This window comes from Haematobia irritans, chromosome 3 (assembly GCF_050003625.1).
Source record: "Haematobia irritans isolate KBUSLIRL chromosome 3, ASM5000362v1, whole genome shotgun sequence".
Classification (NCBI taxonomy): domain Eukaryota; kingdom Metazoa; phylum Arthropoda; class Insecta; order Diptera; family Muscidae; genus Haematobia; species Haematobia irritans.
The window spans coordinates 131186708-131207541 of NC_134399.1; the positions used below are offsets into that span (position 1 = coordinate 131186708).

The 20834-nt window shown below is 29.6% G+C and overlaps 1 protein-coding gene across 5 annotated transcripts in view; it reads left to right on the forward strand.

Moving 5' to 3' along the window:
* Positions 1–20576, forward strand: part of LOC142229761 (uncharacterized) — a 170038-nt gene extending 149462 nt beyond the window's left edge. For 4 of the 5 annotated variants that reach the window (XM_075300328.1, XM_075300329.1, XM_075300331.1 and 1 more), the window contains exons 3-5: positions 5632–5780; positions 13814–13894; positions 19604–20576. In XM_075300328.1, the coding sequence (XP_075156443.1) occupies positions 5632–5780; positions 13814–13894; positions 19604–19726 (353 nt within the window). In that variant the 3' untranslated portion in view covers positions 19727–20576. Of the gene's footprint in view, positions 1–5631; positions 5781–13813; positions 13895–19199; positions 19337–19603 lie in introns of all 5 variants that reach the window. The other variant, XR_012720485.1, reaches the window with a different exon arrangement.
* The last annotated feature ends 258 nt before the right edge of the window (positions 20577–20834 follow it).

Here is a 20834-nt window from a genome sequence, read left to right on the forward strand (position 1 = left end):
AGCTTTCTAAAAATGTTAGTTATTTCAAAGAAGCCTCATATTTGGATCGGAATCAATACCAATACCAATGAAATGGAGTCAAAAGTCTTTTTGTCATTTTTTGAGTGTATATAATCGAAGATCCTTGAAGGTCAAGTATATTTTTTTGGCAAAATTTTGAATGTTAATAAAAAAATCGATTATTCTATTTGAGTCAATTTTAATATGATATTTATCTGTCAAAATTGAAGATTCCAAAAAGTCGACTTCGATTTTTTCACAATTTTTGTTTACAACAAGTAAGGAAAGTCTAAAGTCGGGCGGGGCCGACTATATTATACCCTGCACCACTTTGTAGATCTAAATTGTCGATACCATATCACATACGTCAAATGTGTTGGGGGCTATATATAAAGGTTTGTCCCAAATACATACATTTAAATATCACTCGATCTGGACAGCATTTGATAGACTTCTACAAAATCTATAGACTCAAAATTTAAGTTGGCTAATGCACTAAGGTGGAACACAATGTTAGTAAAAAAATATGGGAAACATTTAAATCTGAAGCAATTTTAAGGAAACTTCGCAAAAGTTTATTTATGATTTATCGCTCGATATATAGGTATTAGAAGTTTAGGAAAATTAGAGTGGCGATTTTACAAGGAAAATGTTGGTATTTTGACAATTTTTGTCGAAATCAGAAAAACATATATATGGGAGCTATATCTAAATCTGAATCGATTTTAACCAAATTTGGCGCGAATAGCTACAATGCTAATTATACTCCCTGTGAAAAATTTCAACTAAATCGGAGTTAAAAATTGGCCTCTGTGGTCATATGAGTGTAAATCGGGCGAAAGCTATATATGGGAGCTTTATCTAAATCTGAACCGATTTAACTCAAATTTGGCACGCATAGCTACAATGCTAATTCTACTCCATGTGCAAAATTTCAACTAAATCGGAGCAAAAAATTAGCCTCTGTGGTCATATGAGTGTAAATCGGGCGAAAGCTATATATGGGAGCTATATCTAACTCTGAACCGATTTCAACCTGTGCAAAATTTCAACAAAATTGGGGTAAAACTCTGGCTTCTGGGACCCTATTAGTCCATATCGGGCGAAAGATATATATGGGAGCTATATCTAAATCTGAACCGATTTCAATAAAATTTAGCACACTTGACTATAGTACTAATTGTTCTTCTTGTGCACAATTTTAAGCAAATTAGGGTAAAACTCTGGCTTCTGGGGCCATATAAGTCCATATCGGTCGAAATATACATATGGGAGCTATATTTAAATCTGAACCGATTTCTTCCAAAATCAATAGGGTTCTATTCTGAGCCAAAACACATGCTTGTGCCAAACTTGAAGTCGATTGGACTAAAACTGCGACCTAGACTTTGATTACAAAAATGTATTCACGGACAGACGGACATGGCTATATCGACTCAGCAGCCCACCCTGAGCATTTTTGCCAAAGACACCATGTGTCTATTTCGTCTCCTTCTGTTCCACAGTGTGGCGCAGGGTATAAAAAGTAAATTCGTGAAAATATATATTTTCGACTTTTATATTATTTTTATCAAATATTTTATTATATAAGAAATATATACCCCCGTAAGTTCGGCCAGGCAGAATCTTATGTACCCTCCACCATGGATTGCGTAGAAACTTCTACTAAAGACTGTCATCCACAATCGAATTACTTCGGTTGTGGTAATATTTACTGATGGCAAGTTTTCTTAAAACTTCCTAACGTCGTCTTCTAAATTGTAAGTTAGTCCATACGTGGTATATATTGGCAACAAAAGGTATATATAGGTAAGTCTACAAATAATTACGAATCGATATGGACTTTTGCGAGGTAATTAGATAGCCAGAATTGAAATATGCGAGTCGCTTTATATGGGGGCTATATACAATTATGAACCGATATGGACCAATTTTTGTATGATTGAGGATCGATTTATCTGAGGGCCATATATATCAATAGACCTATATGGATCTAGTTAGGCATGGTTGTTAACGGCCATATACTAGCACAATGTACCATATTTCAACTGACTCGGATGAAATTTGCTCCTCCAAGAGGCTCCAAAACCAAATCTCGGGATCGGTTCATATGGGTGCTATATATGATTATGGACTGATATGGACCACTTTTGGCATGATTGTTAAATATCATATACTATCACCACGTACCAAATTTCAACCAGATCGGATGAATTTTGATTCTCAAAAAGGCACCGGAGGTCAAATCTGGGGATAGGTTTAAATGGGGACTATATATAATTAGGGACTGATATGAACCAAATCCTGCATTGTTGTTGGATACCATATACTAACATCACGTACCAAATTTCAACCGAATCGGATGAATTTTGCTCTTCCATAGGGCTCCGGAGGTCAAATCTGGGGATTGCTTTATATGGGGACTATATATAATTATGAACCGATGTGGGCCACCTTGTGCATGGTTGTTAGAGACCATATACTAACACCATGTACCAAATTTCAGCCGGCTCGGATGAAATTTGCTTCTCTTAGAGGCTCCGCAAGCCAAATTTAGGGGTCCGTTTATATGGAGGCTATACGTAAAGTGTACCGATGTGGCCCATTTGCAATACCATTCGACCTACATCAATAGCAACTACTTGTGCCAAGTTTCAAGTCGATAGATTGTTTCGTTCGGAAGTTAGCGTGATTTCAACAGACGCACGGACGGACGGACATGCTTAGATCGACTCAGAATTTCACCACGACCCAGAATAACAGGTTGGCTGATAAGTCCCCGGTCTAACAAAGAAAACACATTTTTTTGTCAAAATTCGTTTTTATTATTCAACATAGTTCCCTTCAAGAGCGATACAACGATTATAACGACCTTTTTTGATACCATTTTGGTACACCGAAAGAATTTTCTTCGTAAAAAGAACGAAAAATTTCGTTAAAAGTACGAAATTTGTCATTGTTTTACAACCAAAGAAACTTTTCATTAAAAGTACGAAATATTTCGTACTTTTTACGAAGAAATGTTCTTCCAAAATTTTCGTACTTTGTAAGAAAAAAATTCGTACTTTTTATGAAGAATCTTCGTACTTTTTATGAAAAATCTTCGTACTTTTTATGAAACAATTTCGTTCTTTTTATGAAAATGTTTCGTACTTTTTATGAAAAACTTTCGTAGTTTTTATGAAAAATGTTCGTACTTTTTATGAAAAACTTTCGTACTTTTTTTTTCAAAAATGTTCGAACTTTTGGAGAAAAATTTACAGTCGAAAGTGCATTTGGTTGTAGTTACAAATGTGAAAAATGACATCACTACTTTACATCTTAAGTTTTTTAATAATTTTTAGTTTTATTGCTTCACTTTTATTCATAGCGCTCTATCACCCAAATGAGAAGTAGCATAGACTTGCATAAAAAAATAGAATAAAGGAATACACTCAAGCTCATTATAAAAGACAATTTTATGTCGCGAACGGAAATTTTAAAACTACAATGAAACTTCTTCGTTATTTCAAAGAACATGTTTCGTACTTTTTATGAAGAAATTTTAACGCAGAATGTTTCGTAAAATATTCGTAAAAACTTCTTCACAAAATTCATGAAATATGAAGAAAGTTTCGTTAAAAGTACGAACTTTTTACGAAGAAAAGTTAATGTAGAATATTTCGTAGAAGTTTCGTATATTCGTAAAATGTTCTTCGTAAAATTTACGAAAATGAATGAAATTTTCGTTATTTTAATGAAGAATTCACGAAGAATAGTTAATGAAGAATTCTTCGTAAAATTAACGAAGAGAATTCTTTCGGTGTAGTACTCCTTCGGTTTCGCCTCAAAATAGGCCTCAGTTTCGGCGATCACCTCTTCATTGCAGCCAAATTTCTTCCCTGCGATCATCCTTTTGAGGTCTGAGAACAAGAAAAAGTCACTGGGGGCCAGATCTGGAGAATACGGTGGGTGGGGAAGCAATTCGAAGCCCAATTCATGAATTTTTGCCATCGTTCTCAATGACTTGTGGCTCGGTGCGTTGTCTTGGTGGAACAACACTTTTTTCTTCTTCATATGGGGCCGTTTTGCCGCGATTTCGACCTTCAAACGCTCCAATAACGTCATATAGTAGTCACTGTTGATGATTTTTCCCTTCTCAAGATAATGGATAAAAATTATTATATGTGCATCACAAAAAACAGAGGCCATTACTTTGCCAGCGGACTTTTGAGTCTTTCCACGCTTCGGAGACGGTTCACCGGTCGCTGTCCACTCAGCCGACAGTCGATTGGGCTCGGGAGTGTAGTGATGGAGCCATGTTTCATCCATTGTCACATATCGACGGCAAAACTCGGGTGTATTACGAGTTAACAGCTTCAAACACCGCTCAGAATCATCAACACGTTTTTGTTTTTGGTCAAATGTGAGCTTGCGCGGCACCCATTTTGCACAGAGCTTCCTCATATCCAAATATTGATGAATGATATGACCAACACGTTCCTGTGATATCTTTGAGGCCTCTGCTATCTCGATCAACTTCATTTTACGGTCATTCAAAATCATTTTGTGGATTTTTTGGATGTTCTCGTCGGTAACCACCTCTTTCGGACGTCCACTGCGTTCACCGGCCTCCGTGCTCATTTCACCACGCTTGGATTTTGCATACCAATCAATTATTGTTGATTTCCCTGGGGCAGAGTCCGGAAACTCATTATCAAGCCAAGTTTTCGCTGCCACCGTATTTTTTCCCTTCAGAAACAGTATTTGATCAAAACACGAAATTCCTTTTTTCCATTTTTTTTCACAATAACAAAAGTTGCTTCACAAAAGACGATCTATCTCATGATACAATGATTATAAGGTAGCCTTATTCCGTCAGGTGACTTTGAACGGCTCATCATAATGTCAAAAATATTGTTGACATTTTTAAATTATGTTGTTCGAATTAACGTCTTAAATTTAAATTGTATTTGAAATTCGGAAATGAAACGGAAAATGCGAAAGTGTTGTCTGTGTAACAAGCGGGTGAAAATGGTCAATTTTTTTCTATTCCAAAAAAAAAAAAACATTTCTCATGAGCAACACAAAATCAAAACAAACATTTTTGTATTTGTTTATTTACTTTTTACTGACATTTAGTTTGACGTTATGATGAGCTGCTTTTATGTTTTTGTTGTTATTTTTGTTCTACAGAGGCTACCTTACAATCATTGTATCATGATCTATCTGACAAACTAATTGACTTACAGACGTCAAATTTTGACACGAATCATTTGAAGGTTGGTACTATATAAAAATAATATGCATTTAATACTAGCGACGCCATCTATGTGTCAGACCGGCGACTTATCAGCCAACCTGTTATTTTATGTGGTCTTAGAGCAATATTTCGATGTGTGGAGGATATAAAAGATGGGATAATTAATTACCAAAGTATTACATTTAAAAGTTTTTGGTGGTATTATTATTAGAATTATATTAAGAGATATTGTTTTTATTAAAACTTATCACTCCAAATTTACTTTTAATTTCAATACCATATTTTTTTAGTTTAGAAACACATACGTATACCAGAACCCTTAGTATAGATTTTATAATGGCCACTTTTATTGATGTGTCGGTTTTATTTTTTTTTTATTATTTTTATAGCGTGCCTGGAAGAAGATTGCATTGATTTTCAAGGTAATTCCGTGAACCATGGCATGTTGTATGTACCAGGGCCAGGAGTTTGCAGTCTGTGTGTTTGTTACCATTCAGAGCCATTGTGGTGTAAAGCCATTTACTGTGATCCACCATATGTAAGTATAATTTATTTTATAAACTACACTGAGAAAAAAATATTTACGTGATATTAAAGATTACGTAAACTACATTTTAGGATGCACAATTTACAAAATATTAAGGACAATTTTCTTTAAAATAATTTAATTTTAATTAAAATAAAGTTTATAATCTTTGCTTCAACGATTTTTTTCATTAAATTTAGGACACAAATTTTGTAAATTTGCGTCCCTTCGTTAAAGTTGGATGTCTTTGACCTAAGGCAAAATTTCATTAAAGTAAAGAAACACATTTTTTGATTCAAAGAAATCGTCCTTAAATTAACTGATATATTAAATCGTTAGATTTAAGATAAAAACTTTTTCAAATATAGGCTAAGACTTATTTAGAGGATTTAGCATTTTTGCTTTATAAAAATTTAAAAACTATTTTTATTAGTGAATATATTGGTAATAGAAGTAATTGCTGGTCAAGTTTATATTATTAATTATATTGAAATATTTTAATATACGTAATAAAATATTAAAATCTGATAAAAATTTACAAAAATTCTTAAATCGAAATATTTCAAAATCTAGGAAAAACGAGCGATACATATATATCTAAATCTAAACCGATTTGAATGATATTTTGCAGAATTGATTGAAACCACAAAAGGTTACCTTGTGCCAAATTTGGATAAAATTGGTGAATATATAAGGTTTTTATATATAGTTGGGAAAGAGCGGTTAATAAAGAAAGGTTTTATGGCCAAATTTTGCACACTTGAATGGTGGCAATTTATATTACTTTATGCCAAATTTGGCGACAATCGGTTAGAAAAGAAGCACAATGTAACCCCATTTGCCGAAATCGGACGATACATATATACGGAAGCTATATTTAAATTTAATCCGGTTTTTTCCAAATTCAATAGTGTTCATCCTTATGCCCAAAAAACACTCTGTACCAAATTTCATCGAAATCGGTTAATAAATGCGTCCAGAATCCAAATTTGGGAAAGTCGTGAATATGGGTTCTACATATATCTAAATCTGAACCGATTTCAATGAAATTTTGCACACTTAAGGAGTGGTGAATTAGATTACGTTATGCCCAATTTGTCAACGATCGGTTAGTACACACAAAAAATATTTTTGTCCTCAATCACGAAATTTTTTGATACAATTAATTTTTAATTGAAATGTCCTCAATCACAGAAAGATAGGATCAATCATCAAAGTCAATTAAAAAATTACTTGCTCCAATTAAAAAATTAATTGATACAATACATTTTTGTGATTGATTTTTATTTCAATTAAAAAATTTGTTGAACCAATTAAATTTTTAATTGAATATTTTTTTTAATTCAATTAAAATTTTAATTGGAAAACATTTTCTGTGTAAAGAAGCGCAATATGATCTCATTTGTCAAAATCGGTCTATACATACACCGAAAAAATAGTAAACTGAACTACCTCGTACGAAAATTGAACTGAATTGCACTCCACATTTTGCAGGAAAATTTAATGCCGTGTTGTAATTTTTAACAGCAATTCACGAAATTACACTCTCTCATAGAAGAAAACATGAACTAAAATTAAAAGAAAAAATCATTGGCGCCAAATGATGACCATTTATTGTATGGTTAAATAGTTCATTCTTACTATTTTTGGGAATCGTGCGAAAATTTTCTTTTGCTTTAGTTCATATTGAACTTAAGTGTATGGTCTATGCCTGAGACAAATTTGGTACAGGCTGTTTTTTGGGCACAAGGACGAACGCTATTGAATTTGGAAGAAGTCGGATCAAATTTAGATATAGTTCCCATATATGTATCGCCCGATTTCGACGCGCTCTTTTACAAACGGATCGTCATCAAATTTGGCAAAAGCTAATCCACCCTTTAAGCCTGCCAAATTTCTGCCATATATTTGTATCGACCGATTTTCCTAAATTTGGCCATAAAACCCTTATTTGTCAACCGATCTTAATCAAAGTTGGCTTACTATATTCTTCTATAGTACTAACAATATGTGCAAAAACCCATCGCAATCGGTTCAGATTTAGCTATACCTCCCACATATATGCACCCCCGATTTTCCTAAATTTAACTATAAAACATTTATTTATTAACCGGTAGTACTCAAAGTTGGCTAAATGTAATCCTCTATAGCAGTAACTATATGTGCAAATCGGTTCAGATTTAGACATAGCTCCCATATATATGTATATCCCGATTTTCCCAAATTTGGCCATAGAACCCTTATTTATTAACTGACCTTGCACAAAATTGGCTAGATCCAGTCCTCTATAGTACTAACTGTATGTGCAAAATTTCATCGAAATCGGTTCAGATATAGATATAGCACCCATATATATGCATCGCCCGATTTTGAAAAAATTGCCCCTAATAACCTTATGTTTGACCATAGAGGCCTCATTTCTTAACTGATCTTACTAAAATTTCGCACAAGGTCACTTTCTGTGGTTTCAATTAAATCTGCAAAATATCATATAAATCGGGTCAGAGTTAGATATAGCTCCCATATTTATATACATCGCTCGATTTTCCCAAATTTGGTCATAATAATCTTATTTATTTACCAATGCTACTCAGGTTTAAAATTTTTATGTACTATCCGATCGTATTTAGACTTTTATGTAACTCTTACATAATAATATTGCCCGAATTTTATACCCTCCACCATAGGATGGGGGTATATTAACATTGTCATTCTGTTTGTAACACATCGAAATATTGCTCTAAGACCCCATAAAGTATATATATTCTGGGTCGTGGTGAAATTCTGAGTCGATCTGAGCATATATTTCCCGCATATAAACCGATCCCCCGATTTGGCTTGCGGAGCCTCTATGAGAAGCAAATTTCAACCGATCCGGCTGAAATTTGGTACATGGTGCTACTAAATATATGGTCTCTAATGACCATGCAAAAATTGGTCCACATCGGTCCATAATTATATATAGCCCCCATATAAACCGATCACCAGATTTGACGTCCGGAGCCTCTTCGAAGACCAAAATTCATCTGATTCAGTTGAAATTTGGTACGTGGTCTTAATATATGGCCTCAAATGTCCATGCAAAAATTGGTCGAAATCGGTTCATAATTATATATAGCCCCCATATAAACCTATATCCAGATTTGACCTCCGGAGCCCCTTGGAAGAGCAAAATTCATCCGATTCGGTTGAAATTCAGTGCGTGATGTTAGTATATGGTATCCAACAACCATGCAGGAATTGGTTCATATCAATCCATAATTATATATAGCCCCCATATAAACCGATCCCCAGATTTGACCTCCGTTGCCTTTTGGAGAAGCAAAATTCATCCGATCTTGTTGAAATTTGGTAGTATATGATATTTAACAACCATGCCAAAAGTGGTCCATATCAGTCCATATCATATATAGCCCCCCATACAAACCGATCCCGAGATTTGTTTTTGGAGCCTCTTGGAGGAGCAAATTTCTTCTGAGTCAGTTGAAATTTGGTCAGGGATCCGGAGCGGTCCATTTTTTTCGCTCCGCTCCGCTCCCGCTCCGGAGAAAAAAAAACCGCTCCGCTCCTCGCTCCGCTCCGAGAAAAAAAAAATCGCTCCGCTCCGCTCCACGCTCCGCTCCGCTCCTCTTCGAGAAAATTATAGTACAAACATTGTATTATTTGTTCAATTGAGTTTTATTTTATTTAGAAAAATCGGGCGGTACATATATGGGAGCTATAGCTAAATCTGAACCGATTTCGATGATTTTTTGCACATATAGTTAGTGCTATAGAAGATTACATTTCGCCAACTTTGAGTAAGATCGGTTGATAAATAAGGGTTTTATGACCTAATTTGTCAAAATCGGGCGATACATATATATGGGACCTATATCTAAATCTGAACCGATTTCGATGAAATCTTCAGACTTAAAGGGTGATACAGAAGATTATTTTGTGCTAAATTTGACGACGATCGGTTAGTAAAAAAAGTGCAACGTGACCCCATTTGTCGAAATCGGGCAATACATATATATGGGAGCTATATCTAAATTTGATCCGATTTCTTCCAAATTCAATAACGTTCGTCCTTGTGCCCAAAAAAACTCCCTGTACCAAATTTCATCAAAATCGGTTAATAATCCTGTGAACAACAAATACATGGACAGACGGACGGATGGACGGACGGACGCCAAGCGCTAGATCGACTCAGGAGGTGATTCTGAGTCGATCGGTATATATTTTAAGGGGTCTAAAATCAATATTTCTTGTAGGCACATTTTTTGGCAGATCAAACTTATTATACCCTAACCACTATGTGGTTTAGGGTATAATGACTTTAAAACAATGTGTTGAAATATTTTATTAATTTTGAAGATTTTTTCAGAAATATTAAATCCATTTTGACTTCATTAAAACGAAATTTGCATTCATGTTAGGATACACATTTTTATGTCGAATCACTTAGCTATAAGGACAAACAGGCTTCATTGAAAAGTTTAGAGACTTTTAGACAAGGAAAAACTTTTTTTCAGAGAAATACGTCTTCTATTCTAAGCAAAATTCGTATTCGTATTTTAAGCATGTGAAATATTTGGCCTCCCGACAATATTCTTTGCGGTGCACCATCTACTATTTAATATGTGATAGAAACCAAATTTATGAAAATGGACCAAATTCTGTTTGGTCTGACCATCGGACCAAATTTAAAAATTAGAAATCTTTTGGACCAATTTTAGTCCGATCGGACCAAAACGGCAACGCTGATTGGAATTGAAAGTCTATACACAGAGTAGAAGTAACTACTCTCCGAAAGTTTTTTTTGTTTTGCAACAGACGTAGAGAAGAGGTTTTGTTATATTTGTAATGTGTGTGTGTATGTTTATGTTTGCAACAACCTCCATCGACATCAGTCCGTGGTATACCTACGAATATTCTTACTCAGATCTAGTGTTACCTAATTTCGCTTTTTTCCCCTTTATTGTATAATAAATGTATATGCGCAAATTTTTCAACCAAAATTGAAACTATCCATAATTTTAATTAAATTTTCGAGAACTAATATCAGAAATAAGAGAATGCTAGGATATAGTACAATAGTAAAGCAAATGTGAATGAAAAAAAGCATGCCCGGTTCCAAAGATTTTGTCTTTACTTTAACAGTTTGGGTATTAATTCCGAGCCAAAGAAGCGGAGAATACAAGTAAGGATACTTTAAAAATGTAATTCTCTTTCAAAATTTGGGGGTTATGTACTTGCTTCTAGGAAGCAAATGTTAATTTTTCATTTTTTTAGATTTTTTTCGTCAGTTGTTATCAAAATCCTTTAAAAACGAGTTAACGAGTTATTTTTTTTTTCATATTAAGACTCGACTTCCAGTAGAAATTATGGTATGTTTCAAGTAAAAAGCGTCTTTAAAATAAAGTGTTGAAAAACATGTCTTATTTTTTAACGATTTTTTGCTTTGTAGGCAAGATGCAAAAAGGAAACAAATTTAAAGACAATTTTATTAATTTTAAAGAATTTTTCTTAATTATTAAAGTCACGTTGACCTTACCTCAAAAATTTTATCTTTCATGTTATGATACACATTTTTAAGTAAAATCACTTAATTATAAGGACATTACAACTTCATTCAAAAGTTTATTGCCTTTTGGACAAGAAAAAAAACTTTATTTTAGAGAAATGCGTCTTCCATGTTAAGCAAAATTTGCATTCTTATTCTAAGGACATGGAATCTTTGACTTCACGACAATATTTTTTTTCAGTGTAGAAAACTAAAAAATTAAATATAAATAAGATCGTTTAATTGCATTTATTTGACGTTCATTACAAACATCTTTGTAGTAATACGGGATGAAATTGATCGAAAGTACTGTTTTTACTTTTACAACACATACTAGATATATATTTTGACATTTGCCGTTTTTGAAAACAATTACTAAAAAACACGTTGTGTTTTCCCCAATGTACGTACGTACAAAAATACATATCGTACATTTTAAACGTTTACTCACACTACGCTAAGTACTAGCTAAATTTGAAATTACCTACACAGTGTAATTTCAAAGTTACACATTTCATTCAAGTAATATTTTATTCGGAGCGGAGCGGTTTTTCATTTGGAAACCGCTCCGCTCCCGCTCCGCTCCGGATTTTAGAAATGCCGCTCCCGCTCCGCTCCCGCTCCGGCAAAAAAAGGGCTTCCTCCGCTCCGCTCCACGCTCCGCTCCGCTCCGCTCCGGATCCCTGAATTTGGTACATTGTGCTAGTATATGGCCGTTAACAACCATGCCTAACTAGGTCCATATCGGTCTATTTTTATATATAGCCCTCAGATAAATCGATCACCAATCACACAAAAATTGGTCCATATCAAGTTCATAATTGTATATAGCCCCCATATAAGCGACCCCCATATTTCAATTCTGGCTCTCTACGTACCGTGCAAAAGTCCATATCGATTCGTAATTATTTGTAGACTTACCTATACATACCTTTTTTGTCTAATATATACCACGTATGGACTAACTCACAATTTAGAAAACGATGTTAAGAAGTTTTAAGATACCACAACCCAAGTAATTCAATTGTGGATGACAGTATTTCGTAGAAGTTTCTACGCAATCCATGGTGGAGGGTACATAAGATTCGGCCTGGCTGAACTTACGACCGTATATACTTGTTAATAATGGACTCAATATTAGTTATATACTAACTCTGTAGGTGCAAAATCAACTACAGCTACAACTATATATATAGTATCAGACATTTCTGCTAAGATTGTGCCAAAACTCCCATAAAAATGTATCCCTTAATGTTCTTAAATATGAAAATGTGGTTCATCGCTCAAATCAATATCAAAGATATCCCACAAATGCTAATCTTTTCTAATTCAGTAGGGGTGATTTAGGGTATGATATAGTCGGCCCCGCTCGACTTTCTAGTTTACTTACATGTTTTTTAATTAATTCAATTAAAAATTTAATTTAATGTTGATTGCAAAACTCAATTAATATTTTTATTATAAACGTAACAATTTTCACTTAATTTCTTAACTGACTTACCCCCATTTTCATTAAGCTCCGTTAGTGCTACGTTAGCTAACGAACTTTTAAACCGTACTATGGACATGTCTGTCATCTTGTCTATATATTTCATATGCCAGTTAGGAACTCAACTGCTAAAAATTTTTCAGTTAAAGTTAACCGGAGAGAAGATATTTCGATTTTACTTTCTGCTAACTGGGAGTTAAAGTCTAACTGAAATACATGAAAATGGCCGTCAGTGTGTTTAGTTTGATTGAAAATTGATTATTTGAAATAAATATTTAATTAAAAATTAAAAATATTAATTAAAATTCGTTTTGTTTTGTTATTGTTGATTTTTTTCCTTTAATCTTTAATATTAACATTAATTAAAATTTAAAAATTTAATTAAACATCTCTTTTTAACTAACTTAGTTTTCCGAGTTTGATTAAAAAGATAAAAAATTTAAATATGTTCAATCATTGACTTAATAAATTTAATGTTTCTATCTTGATTAAAAAGTTAATTGTATCAATTAATTTATTAATTGTAAAAAATTTCAACTTCATATAATTTTTTAATTGGAAATATTTTGATGATATTTTTTTCTGTATTAGGAAGTGATTCTGAGTCGATCGGTATATACTTTGTGGAGTATAAAATCTTCAATTATTCTCGTAGGCACATTTTTTGACAGATCAAAGTTATTATACCCCGACCACAATGTGACTTAGGGTATAATTAAAACTAAACTTAAAAATTAAAATGAACATAAAATCGATATTAATTTATCACAAATCTCCAATATATATTTTATTTAGATGCCAGAATTCACTTGAACATTGTCTCATTGTTGGAAATTTACGATAACTTCATCTCTATCTGTCTACTGTGCACATTAGTTTAATATTTATGGAATTTTTTTCATTTTGTTTTTATTGCTTCCTTTTACTATTATATCGTCATACGTCATTTATTGCATGTTCGACTTTTCATGTTCAACTGACATTGTTTTGTTCGTTTGTCCATTTCAGTTCTGCAAAAACTTCCGAGTTGGAGAACGGTGCTGTGAATTTGAATGTTTAGATCCGCCGGGAGAAGATAACAAGTATCAGGTAAGCACACATATGAAGTATTATCTATTTTTTTTTTTTTGCTTATTTTTATAAATTAAAAATTCAATATGAATACTATATAAGGGTAGGAAATTTGCCAAATGAAAAATGGGATATAAGAGAAATATAAAAAATAAAAACTAAATATCAAAAAATGAAATATGCATATAATATATATCTTTGGTAATTAAATTTTATATTTACATCAGAAACAAAATAATTTTTAACAGCAATACGAAATTAATTGAATTTATGAATTTATGATATTTTTTCATTTATAGAAATGATAATCTCAATCAAAGATGCAAATTAAAGATTATATATTAAAACTTTAATATATTCTATTAATTTACTAACAGAAGAAATTGTGTTTTTTTTTTGTTTTTTTTTCAATCGCAAAATTAATTGTTCCAATTAATTTTTTATTGAGATTGCTTCAATCACGGAAATAATCAATTAATTTATTTAAAATATTAATTGCAACAAATAATGATTTTGTTTTGGTGCAATTATGGCAATTCATTTTGGTTTTGATTAAAAAAAATATATTTAATTAATAAATTGAATTAAGTCTTTTTTACAAATTTAATCGAAAACTAATAGTAATATTTTTTCTGTATAGCTTTAATCCAAATTTATTTGATGCAATTAATTTATGTATTAAATTAAAAAAAAATATATTTCATTCATTGCAAATTTTTTTCAAGTCAATGAAATATTTTCATAGAAAAATAATGTTGAGATTTTTTTCTGTTTAGTACTAATCTAAAAAGTTTGTGAGAAACAATATTTGCACAAGACTTGTCTCGTCCAAATCGATTGACACCAACTTGTGATCCTGAAGTAGTGCAAACTTGGATAATCTTCAATCGATTTTACATGGGCTTCTCAGCAAAAAAAAATGGAACATTTCTTCTTAAGAGCATCCATCCATATTTTCCACTTCTAACAAAGTTCTTTTGGAGCAGTATTAGAAAATACGCTATTTGGCCATTTAAAGTGAAAAAATACATTTTGTACAATAACATGTCCCAAACCAACAGAATAAAAACTAAAAAAAAGAATGCTAATTATGAGAAATTTAAATTTTTTATTGAGTTTAAATGGAAAAAAATATACGCCGAAAATAACAAAATAAAGACGATATAAAACATAAAACACAATTATTTGAAAAAATGAAAATTTAAGTCTGTATTCTTTATTTTTCATTCATACTAATAAAGAACATCTCGAGAAGTAGTTACAATGCTATGCCTTTGTGTCATATTACGGTCATATCACAAGCATTTGACTTGACGTTTCGACACTTCGTGTTCAATGCCGTTTATGGCTGACTGTGCTAAGGTTATCAATGATGGTGCCAACAGACCCAGTTTCAACCCCTGGTGGAAACAGAAGAGATTTTCAAATTGTATAAATTAGAAAATAAGAGAAAATGAAGGTGTAATAAAAAATATAAAAAGGGAAATTGGGGATTTTTTTCTCTTTTTAAATTTTCTCAAAATTTTATTTCTATAAAAAGATTTCTCAAAATTTTAATTTTTATAGACAAATTCGTCAGAATTTATTTTTCTATAGAAAAGGTCCTCAAAATTTTATTTTTATAGAAAATTTTGTTAAATTTTTTTATAGAAAATGTTCTCAAAATTCTACTTCTATAGAAATTTTTTTTCTATTGCAAATGCTCTCATAAATTTACTTCTATAGAAAGATTTTTCCAAATTTTCTTTTTATAGAAAAATTTAAAAAAAAAATTTATAGAAAGATTTCCCAAAATTTTATTTTTATAGAAAATTTTGTCAAAATTTTATTTCTATTGAAAATGCTCTCATAATTTTACTTCTATAGAAAGATTTTTCCAAATTTTCTTTTTATAGAAAAATTTAAAAAAAAAATTTATAGAAAGATTTCCCAAAATTTTATTTTTATAGAAAATTTTGTCAAAATTTTATTTCTATTGAAAATGCTCTCATAATTTTACTTCTATAGAAAGATTTTTCCAAATTTTCTTTATATAGAAAAATTTTTACAATTTTTTTTTTTATAGAAAGATTTCCCAAAATTTTATTTTTATAAAAAATTTTGTCAAAATTTTATTTCTATAGGAAATTTTATCAAAATTTTATTTCTATAGAAAATATTCCCAAATTTTATTTTGATATAAAAATTTGTACAATTTTTTTTTTATAGAAAGGTTTCTCAAAATTTTATTTCAATAGAAAATTTTGTCAAAATTTTATTTCTATTGAAAATTTTCTCAAAATTTTATTTCTATAGAAAATTTTGAAAAATTTTATTTCTATACGAAACTTTGTCAAAATTTTACGTCTATAGGAAATTTTGTCAAAATTGTATTTCTATAGGAAATTTTATCAAAATTTTATTTCTACAGAAAATTTTGTCAAAATTTTATTTCTACAGAAAATTTTGTCAAAAAGAGTAATTGGGGATTTTTTCGCGTTTTAAATTTTCTCAAAATTTTATTTCTATAGAAAGATTTCTCAACATTTTATTTTTATAGACAAATTCGTCAGAATTTATTTTTCTATAGAAAAGGTTCTCAAAATTTTAATTCTATATAAAGATTTCTATAAATTTAATTTTTATAAAAAATTTTGTTATTTTTTTTTTTATAGGAAATCTTCTCAAAATTTTACTTCTATAGAAAGATTTCTCAAAATTTTATTTCTATAGAAAATGTTATTAAAATTTTATTTCTATAGACAATTTTGTCAAAATTGTACTGCTATAGGAAATTTTGTCAAAATTTTATTTCTACAGAAAATTTTGTCAAAAATTTATTTCTATAGAGAATTTGCTCAAAATTGTATTTCTATTGAAAATGCTCTCATAATTTTACTTCTGTAGAAAGATTTTTCCAAATTTTCTTTTTATAGAAACATTTTTACAAAAATTTTTTTATAGAAAGATTTCCCAAAATTTTATTTTTATAGAAAATTTTGTCAAAATTTTATTTCTATAGAAAATATTTCCAAATTTTATTTTTATAGAAAAATTTCTACAATTTCTTCTTTTTATAGAAAGGTTTCCCAAGTCTTTATTTCAATAGAAAATTTTGTCAAAATTTTATTTCTATTGAAAATTTTCTCAAAATTTAATTTCTATAGAAAATTTTTAAAAAATTTTATTTCTAAAGGAAACTTTGTTAAAATTTTACGTCTATAGGAAATTTTTCAAAATTGTATTTCTATAGGATATTTTATCAAAATTTTATTTCTACAGAAAATTTTGTCAAAATTTTATTTCTATAGAAAATTTTGTCAAAAAGGGAAATTGGGGATTTTTTTCGCTTTTTAAATTTTCTCAAAATTTTATTTCTATAGAAAGATTTCTCAAAATTTTATTTTTATAGACAAATTCGTCAGAATTTATTTTTCTATAGAAAAGGTTCTCAAAATTTTACTTCTATAGGAAGATTTCTCCAAATTTTATTTTTATAGAAAATTTTGTTAAATTTTTTTATAGGAAATGTTCTCAAAATTTTACTTCTATAGAAAGATTTCCCAAAATTTTATTTCTATAGAAAATGTTATTAAAATTTTATTTCTATAGACAATTTTGTCAAAATTGTATTTCTATAGGAAATTTTGTCAAAATTTTATTTCTACAGAACATATTGTCAAAATGTTATTTCTATAGAAAATTTTGTCAAAATTTTATTTCTATTGAAAATGCTCTCATAATTTTACTTCTATAGAAACATTTTTACAAAAAAAAAAATTTTTTATAGAAAGATTTCCCAAAATTTTATTTTTATAGAAAATTTTATTTTTATAGAAAATGTCAACATTTTTTTTAATAGCAAATATTCCCACATTTTATTTTTATAGAAAAATTTTTACAAATTTTGTTTTGATAGAAAAATTTTATAGAAAATTTTATCAAAATTTTATTTTTATAGAAAATTTTCTCAAAGTTTTATTTCTATAGAAAATTTTGTCAAAATTTCGTTTTTATAGAAAATTTTGTCAAAATTTTATTTCTATTGAAAATTTTCTCTACATTTTATTTCTATAGAAAATTTTGTCAAAATTTTATTTCTATACTCGTAGAAAATTTTGTCAGAATTTCATATCTATGGACAATTTTGTCAGAATTTTTTATATAGAAAATTGAAATAGCTCTTACTTGGAGAGCAACATTTTGAAAATTCTACCAAACCATAAAGAAATCTACCAATCTACCAAACCATAAAATATATACAATTACAATAGAATTCTACTAACTGTGGCAACCGTGATCACTAGTTGGGGATCCAAATTATTTTTTGGAAGCTTTTCTTTTGCTGGCATGTCATTTTCGGATCGTTTGCATAGCTTTACATGTTGTGCCTTGGATATTCATTTGTATGAAGAAATTAAAAAAAAATTAAAAAACATATTTTGTTTTTCATCAATTTCACTTGTATTATTTTTAATATTTTTTTTACACCTTTATTTTTTTATTATTATTACTTCCGGTGGTTGAACCTGGGTTTGTTATTACCATAACAGAACGCCTTCGCCCACTCAACCAGAATCGCCATTGATGACGTAGCATCGAAACATCAATTCAAATGTTTGTCATTTGATCGGATGACATCAACTGGCAAATTTTCTATTAAAAATTTTCTCAACCGTACATATTTTTGTATAGATAGATAGAGGTTCAAATCCCAGCGAAAGTGAAATTTTAATTTTATTTTTATTTACTTTTTTATTGATTTCCCATTTTTTTCGATATTTAACTGTCCAAAATTTAAATTTTGACTCAGAACGGCCGAGTACTAGTCCAAAAGAACTTGTTCGGAAGTGGAAAAAAATTATGAAGCTTCTCGAGATGTTCTTAAAGATAAATGTATGTAAAACAACATCCAATTTGTTACTGGGATGTAATATAAAATATATAAAAGTTAAACTTAAAGCTAAGTTGCTTCCTCAAAAACATGTATTTTAGATCAACATCCTCAAAATAGGTCTTACCCTATTTTTGAAACATTTCCATCTTTAATTAATTTAAAGATTGTACTAAAAACTACATTAAAAAAATCGTCACTTCGAAGATTGGTTACTTCAAATGCCAATTACATACATTAGAATACTAATCCACGTACTCAAAAAAAAAAACAAAAAAAAATTATTTATTTTAAAAATTTAGTTTATACTTTCATACTCCTATTAAATTCTTAATCCTATTTTTTTATTTATATGTTAATAATACATTCAAAAATTTCAGTTTAAATTATATATAAAATATATCACTCATTAACTCTTTTTTTATATGTAACACAAAATTTTATTTTAAGCGTAAGCGTAACTAATCTGGTCATTGAATCCCGATGACAAACTGTTTTCAAAGGAATACATGTAAACTATATATTTTCTATAGAGAAAAAAAAAAATCATTTAGAATTCGATATAGTGGGCCTATTATAAAATGAAGGTAACAGGAATTTAAGTGGAATGCAAAAAAGTGCCTGTGCAAGTGATCAAAAAAATATTTACAAATCATATGAAACTCTACTCATAACCACTCATACAAGACTCTAACCAATTTTATAATGAATGATAAGATAAACCTAACCACAGATTTTTCTTACTAATATACAATATATAAAAAATATAAATATAATCACAACAATATATAAAAAAATATAAAAATATTTCTTATTAATCTCTTTTGAAATTTATAATTTATTTCTCTTAACAGGAGCGCATGCGTAAACGAGCCGAAATTTTAGCTGGTAATAGTACGGCAACACATACCCTATCACCTCTGGCCGTATCAACTTTGATGTTAACATTTTTGGGAAATTCTTTTCTAAACTTATAACTTGAGCCAAATAATTAAATATTTAATTAATTATTATGTAATATTTAATATTAATAATAATTCTAAAATTTATTCTTAATTAGATAAAGGCAACATTTAAATGAAATTTATGTAAAAAACAAACAAAATCAGAAAACAGAAAATATAATTCAAAGATAACAAATTAAACAAAGAAAAAAAAAAACAAAAATCTATAAAAACTCAAACATCAATTAAACGAAACAATTATTTAATGAAATTCATTATACTAAAAAAAGAAACAAAACCCTAGTGATAATTAAATTTAACAAAATTAAACAATAAATATCAAAACCAAACCTAAACCTTGCAATTAGCACATTTTTTATAAAAAAAAAATAAATAAAATCTAAATTAAACTCAAAAACTGTAATTCTAATAAAACAAAAGAATCCCAGATATATTAAAACATAAAATAAAAAACTAATTGTAACCTATTTATGAAGATGATAATAATTTTTTCAATATAACAGAAAATCCTATGGAAAATGTAGTCTCTTATATTCTATAATAAAAAACAAAACATGAAAATCCTGAGAAAAATCCTTAAAGATTTTGTTTTAAATCACAACCAATATTTCCATTAGACATACACACTCACACATATATACCAAATAAAACTTTTCCCTCGACTGTGCTATGCGACCTCTTCGGAATACAACCAAACGACAAAGCATTTTGTCATATAATGAAGTAGATAAAATAAATTTTTATTACCAAGAACAATTCTTATAATTTAATAACAACAAATTCACAACAATAATGTATAATACAAAGTCATCGCTCATGAAAAAAAATAATAAATAAAATAAATATACTCAATGTACCTTTATACCATTGTGAAAACTCTTGAGTTGCAAACATACAGGGTGAAGCAAAAGTTAATGATAATAGAATAAATGCAGATCATGGATTATTTTCTTCTGTTGAACCAAACAGATTGTTCCAAAAACATTAGCAAACTGCTTATGTTAACATTTTGTCATAAAAAATTTTGTCAACATTTTATTTCTATAGAAATTTTTGTCCAAATTTTCGTTTCTATAGAGAACTTCGTTAAAATTTTATTTCTATAGAAAATTTTGTCAAA